General features: G+C 37.5%; 1 protein-coding gene and 1 long non-coding RNA gene across 2 annotated transcripts in view; both read left to right on the top strand.

The window, feature by feature from the left end:
• Positions 1 to 2,509: 2,509 nt before the first annotated feature.
• On the top strand, positions 2,510 to 4,071 carry LOC148730936 (uncharacterized). The gene is made up of 2 exons (XR_016002096.1): positions 2,510 to 3,105; positions 3,658 to 4,071. It is a non-coding gene; the product is annotated as an uncharacterized LOC148730936 (long non-coding RNA).
• A 2,543-nt stretch (positions 4,072 to 6,614) lies between these two features.
• The window catches only part of LOC148730937 (uncharacterized), a 633-nt gene continuing 184 nt past the window's right edge, over positions 6,615 to 7,063 (top strand). The window contains exon 1 of the mRNA XM_088761871.1: positions 6,615 to 7,063. This exon is cut by the window's right edge and continues 184 nt beyond it. Within this exon, the coding sequence (XP_088617997.1) occupies positions 6,615 to 7,063 (449 nt within the window).

A 7,063-nucleotide genomic window follows, 5' to 3' on the forward strand; every position in this document is an offset into this window, starting at 1 on the left:
TAAGAATGGCTATATCCTGTAGTCTTCTGTTCTGCAGTGTACTTAGGTTAGCCATGTCTAATAATTTATCATAACTACTCCCCTTATCACAGTAAACTGCCCTAAGTGCCCTTTCTTGAATACGTTCCAATTTTCTAGTATCACTCGCCCTACAAAAATGCCAGACAAGATGGCTGTATGTTAAATACGGAAGAATGGCTGCCTTAAACAACTTCAGCTTGGTGTCTGTTGGTATCATATTCCTGAGCCTCATCATTAACTGGTAATCGCTGTGGTAACGATTTTCATTACAAAGTTTCTCTACAAGTTGTTAACTCTGAAATAAACACCTATTGCTTATGCTTTCTTCAAAAGGGATATAAAGCGAGAATGTAAGAGGCTTCTCATCAAAAGGCGTCGTTGATTCACCACAGGAAAGTTCCTGAGCAACAAAAACTTCAGTTGATGTAGCAACTTAACACTTCCTTTAGTTCCCGAGGACATCCGGTTATGGATCTATCTGTGATGTATTAATTCTTATCGACTTGATATCTAGTTTAAATGCTTCCATTGAAATAAAAAAAAAAAGAAGTCATACATTTAAGTATTACATTTATCTCTAAGATTTAAAACCACATATTCTATTAATCAAGGCTAGGGGAAAAAAATTTCAAGGTGATTTACATTACGATCTATAAGAAACATCTGCTTCTTAAAACTGTGAGCTTAGGTTGTGTATTTTAGAATAGAATGTAAAAGGCTTCTCTTCAAAAGGCGTCGTTGATATACAACAGGAAAGTTCCTCCGGTAATGGATCTGTCTGTGATATAGCAATTCTTATCTTTAAAATTACTATTTAGTTTAAAAGCTTCCATTGAAACAGACATAAGTCACCTGTCAAAGAATTTTAGTCAGTATGATAGTACATTTACCTTCAAGAATTAAGACCTTTTTATTGAACATGTCGAGACCGTTCTTTGCTGGAGATAATTTTTTTAATAGATTATTGAAGCTTACATTTCAGTCTAAAAACATCTGGTTCTTAAAACTATGAACTTGTGTCGTATATTTCAATAAAAGAGTCAAAACATATCCTTTTTCTCCTCAAAATTTCTGTGTTTCTGCGACAGCCCTCCAGTTCACACTTTGTTCCTTCAACGTTTTAGAGCATTATCGAGTTCTCGTTGATGAACGATGTCAGTTCTAACTCTGAAAAACTGGGAAACAAGTATAAAAGCCATGCTAAATACTTTCGATTTTCCCTTTCCTATGGACAACTTTAATTTGGTAGGGTGGCTGACAATGATAAAGCGATGTCAACCCTTTCTCATTTCATGGAAACTTTTCTTGGAAATGCTCGTCAAAGAAGATCTTCTCTCGACTAACAGTAAATTACTTGACAAGTATTGAAGTCGGGTAATTCAGCGGACTAGTGTCAAGATAAACTGTTTAAGGCGAGCGCTTTAACAAAATTGTACAACGTTAAGTTTTCTTGGTGAGTCTTCGTGATAGCTTTTTAGTTTCTGTTAGTTTGTTTAGCAAACAATTGTTCCATGGAAAGCGACGCACCTGTTAAGGAAAAGATGATTATGTAGATTAGTGCGCACAAGACGGCAACCTAAAATATACTTGTAAACTTTCTTTATTTCCTCAGCCTCTATAAAAGAAGGTTGCAAGGTTTTGGTTTCTCGGCTGGCTCATAACATTTAGATCGTAGGCTGTTAGTCGACAGAAAGAGGGAGCAATGAAGAAATTACTCTTTAACTTAAAGATCATCATAAACACCTTAACAGAGGAACTTGGAAATATGAAACAAAGTAAGAGTTGTACATGTGAGTCGAAGCAGTTGGTTCTAAAAACATTTTATGTATGCACTAATATGAATTCTTATGGCAACTACTTCTGAAAACCTTTTTGTGACAAAGAAAACAATCCAAAATAAGTCCTGGGATAAACTTAATCGAAAAGATAACGATTAGAGGATGTCAAATATACTTTGTGGTATCGTCGAGCACTAACGACGCGCCAAGGAACTGGGGAAATTGGTTTGTTATATCGAGGGTTCGTTATATCGAGGTACTGTGGCATATATTTTACTGCCACTTTAGCCGTGCTGAAACTGAAGTATCGTTCGTTATACCGAGGACTTCGTTGTATAGAGGTTTGTTAAATCGAGGTTCCACGTTATTCATTACTACCCGTGAAATAACGGGTTAATAAAAAAAAGCGTTTTCCGCTTTCCTTTGGAAAATTTCAAGTTCTTGGTGTAGAGGTTAGCCTTTTTCATTCCATGGAAACTGTTCTTGCCTTCTGAAACTTAATGAGCATAAAAGTCGTTCAGTTTATTGGACTTTTGTCGAGGAAACTGTTAGGATTTTGGCTTTGTCGGCTGGCTCCTAAAGTAGAGATCATAGGGTACTAGTTGGTTGATTAAAAATTCAGTCATTAGAAAAGGGAATATTATTTAAAAACGTGTCAAATTCGATAAGAAATTATGCTGTAACGTCAATCAATCGATAGTAAAAGTGGGCCATTTCGGCATAACACCGATTGTTAAATGAACTTGAAAGTCTCGTTATTTGAAATGTCTTTTAGTAGGAGGAAAATAGAAGGCTAATTTCCATCAATTCACCTCCAAATACTGATGATAAATACTTCTTGATAGTAATAAACAGGCGTCAAACTTTGTGCGCAAAGCTTCTCACAGAGTGACGGATGTTTGCAGCCTTGATTGTTACAATCAACATTTAAGTGTAGACAGGGCCAGATGGTTTTGTAAAACCTCTCTATAAACACAATTTTCATCCTTAAAACTTCTAGGAACACTCTTCGCTTGACCGGAGGAGGCAATTGAAAAGTTCAAAACATCTTTTAAGAAGAAATTCAATGGAAAAGTGGGTTTAGGTTCTCAGGTGGTTCCTTTCTATCCTCACGATGGTTGTAAATGGATTTGTCATCTTCCTCGTCTGCAGTAAACGTCAGCTTCGCACGAAAACCAACACATTCATCGTGTCGTTGGCAATGGCTCATTTTTGTGTCGGGACGATTGCTGCTCCTTTACGTTCACTCTGCAACATAGTAAATGAGTGCATCTCAGATGGAAAAGCATTATTACTCTTGACTCACGTAAGAGTGTTTTTCATTTACGCGGCTGGATCAAACCTGTTTAGTTTAGTATTAGAACGCTATATCGCTGTGGTGAAGCCTTTGAAATACTTGACTTTTATGAAGCGCCGCCGAGTCATTCAGTGTGGTTCTTACATCATGGGGAATACCTTTTCTTTTCACTCTTACTGTATTTTTGATTAGATTCATTTCAGTCGATCGTTTCATGACCATCAGCGGCTATTTGTATTTGCTTTTCGAAGTATTCTTGTGCGTAATATTAATCTTTTGCCTTGCATCCATGTTTCATGTTGTTTACAAGAACTCTAGAGATTGCAGTTCAACGAAGCAACTGCAGCTTAACAAACGGGTTGCTAAAGTAAAAACTCAGAACACGTCAGCGGTAAAAGGGGTGGCTTTCGTAACGCGTGTGTTTCTTATATGTTACAGAATATTTATGCGTTGCAGTTTATTGCATTTAACTGGTCATTCATGTAAAGATATTTATTACAAAGTACCTCTACTAGTTATCAACTCTGGACTAAACCCTATAGCTTATGCTTTGTTCAAAAGGGACATAAAGCAAGAATGTAGAAGGTTTCTCTTCAGAAGACGCCGTTGGTTTACAACAGAACAGTCCTCATGCAAGAAAAAATCAGTTGATGCACAAACTTAACACTCAGCCTTAGACTCTGAAGACCTTCGGTGGTGGATCTCTTTGTGATGTACTAATTATTTCTTTATCGATATCTAGTTTAAGAGCTCTCATTGAAACAAATACAAGTCACCTGTATGAGAAATATACTGTTGATTTTACGTTAATCTCTAAGATTTAAGACCACATATTGAATATATCGAGGGCTTACTTTGCCAGAGAAAATTCTTTTTTTTAATATTTGAAGCTGATTTGTAGTATAGTCCGAGAAACATCTGACTCTTGACGCCATAGAGTTGACTTGCATAATTTAATAAAAGAGTAAAAGCATATCATATTCCTCCTCAATTGCAACTGTCTCTTCAACAGTGCGCCCAGTCCACAGTCTGGCCCCTTCAATGTTTTAGAGCATTATGTTCTTGTCGATAAATTACGTCAGACAGAACTTTGAAACCGCATGCGCGCTAGAAATTAAGAGCTGAGTTTTCCGAATTTTCATTTACGACAGTCGATTTGCATACGTGTAACCTCTCCAATATCCGTGTTATGCGGGGAGGTCACCTTTGATAGTTAATGTCGAAATTTGACCTTTGATAAAAACGTTTTTATTTTCCCTCTCCTTTGGGGAATTGCATTTGGTAGGGAAGGTGACGAGAATGTAACATTTCCAACCCTTTGAATTCCGTGGATACTTTTCTTGGAGATGCTCCTCAAAGAAGATCTTCGCTCGACTAGCCGTGAATTGCTTGATTAAAAAAAAAGTCGTGTAACTCGTCAGACTACTGTCAAGAGAAAATATTAAAGGCGAGCGCTTTCAGGAAATTTTACCGACAACGTTAAGTCATCATGATAACTGTTTGAGAAATGTTTCTGATTTCTCCTTGTGTGTTTAGCAAACAATTATTCCTCAAAAAGTGACGCACTTGACTCACAAGTCTTACACTTGATGACCATTAAGACGAATATCGAAAAACAAGTTGTTCAACTCTTACAGAACAAACTGTAGGTAACAGGAAAATGTTAAACCGAAATATATAGAAAATGAAATTTCGCAACAAGTCACCGATGAAAATTCCAAGCCAACAAGCAGCAAAATGAAAAGCAAACAAAAGTTTGTAAACATGCCGAGCTGCAAGAAGTAGGGAAAAACAGTCGACGATATCTCGTTTTCCGCCTGCATTTCCTTAGTGTTCTAGCGGCTTCCTGTGTGCCGTTACAACAGAACAGAGCTTTGAGGCTTCTTTATTTGTTAAAACGTCAATCGTGTGAAATAAAAGTGGCGATTTACGCTTCACACTGAACGATCTACAATTTTTAAATTATATTGTTGTGTGAAATATTTGTTCGTTTATTCGCATTTCACTTAGACTATCATACGTTGCTGATATTCTCAAGTAGGTCCCTGCTGTAGATTTCTTAGAGGTAAAACACAGATGATGAAGTAAAAAAATGTTCTGCTTTTGCCATGAATTTATGATTGGTCCATTTCCCTTGTAAATCTGATGTTTTAGAACATGTTCTTGTCAATAAATTACATCAGTCAGAACTTTGAAACCGCATGCTAGGAATTAAGAGCTGAATTTTCTGATTTTCGTTTACGACAATCGATTTGCATAGGTGTAGCTTCTCCAAGATCCTTATTATGCAAGGAAGTCACCTTTAACCGCCGCCCAGTTAGCCCAACGGATAGTGCGCTGGACTGTTGTGCGGGAGGTCGAGGGTTCGTGCCCCGGCCGGACCAACACTCAAGGTCTTAAAATAATTGAGAAGAATTTGCTACCTTTCTATAATATCAAGAAATGGTTAGATATACTAGTCTTCTCGGCAAGGGACGAATAAATTGAGGTCCCGTCTCCTGCAGGGTTGGGGTAGGAGAGGTTAATTTCCCACACACGAGATTACTGTGTGATGGATGTCCTCCCCTGGGGTGGGATGGGTGGGTTTATTGGGCCCGCAGTAATTGGCGCAAGCTGTTGCGGTGTCCCAGCCGGTTGGCGAAGCTAAATAAACTAAAACTAAACTAAACTAAACCTTTGATAGTTAACGTCGAAATTTCACCATTAATAAATTTTCCTTTTCCTTTTCCTTTGGAGAATTGCATTTGGTAGGGTAAGTGACAATGATATAACATTTCAAACCCTTTCCTTCCTTAGATACTTTTCTTCGAAATACTTTTCTTGGAAATGCCCTGCCGGTTGGCGAAGCTAAATAAACTAAAACTAAACTAAACTAAACCTTTGATGGTTAACGTCGAAATTTCACCATTAATAAATTTTCCTTTTCCTTTGGAGAATTGCATTTGGTAGGGTAGGTGACAATGATATAACATTTCAAACCCTTTCATTCCTTAGATACTTTACTTGGAAATGCTTCTCAAAGACGATCTTCGCTCGACTAACCATGAATCATTTGACAAGTAGAAAACTCGTTAATTCATCAGACTGTTGTCAAGACAAAATATCAAAGGCAAGCGCTTTCAAGAAATTTTTCAACGTTAACTTATCTTGATAAGTGTTTGAGAAATGTTTCTAATTTCTGCTAGTGTATTTAGCAAACAATTATTCCTCAAAACGTGACGCGGTTGACCCACAAGTCTTACACTTGATGACCTATAAGACAAATACCAAAAAGCAAGTTCCTAGCTTCAACTCAAATGAAATTTGAGTCTAGTGCTCTGTAGCGTGTGATATATTGTATCTGTTTAATATTGTGAGTATCTACCAGTATGCCGGCTATTAATTGCGACCAAAATACCAAAATTTTAGACGAGAAACTCAATCCACTTAACTCGACAATCTCCGAGTTAAAAAAATCAGTTAAAGAGGCGATGAGTTTTCTCGAATTTGTGAATGCGTAGTATGACGAATTGCTAGAGATGATGAAGAGCTCAAAGGAGGAAAGAAAGGCTTTGAAAGATGAGAATAAGATTTTGCACGATAAGAATAAGATCTTGAAGGCACCAACTCGCAGCATTGAAAGTTCACTGGAATCAATTACGAGAGCGAACAATGATCTGGAGCAGTACACTCGTAGAGAGTGTGTAGAAATCCGAGGAATCCCTGCCGGTGCTACTCCATCTGAAGAGCAAACTAATAATGTTGTGACGGATGTCAGTAAACTACTGGGAATGGATATTACTCAAAATGACATTTCAGTAAGCCATCGAATGCCTCAAAGTCAAAAACACAGAGGCAAGCCTGGACCGCCAGCTATTATCGTCAAATTTACTAGGCGTGACGTCAAAGATAATTTCTACCGTGCAAGAAAGCAGCTCAAGGACTTAAAAACGCGAGATCTTGGATATTCCGAGAAAAATAAGATCTA

Source organism: Stylophora pistillata, chromosome 5, assembly GCF_964205215.1.
Source record: "Stylophora pistillata chromosome 5, jaStyPist1.2, whole genome shotgun sequence".
Classification (NCBI taxonomy): Eukaryota; Metazoa; Cnidaria; class Anthozoa; order Scleractinia; family Pocilloporidae; genus Stylophora; species Stylophora pistillata.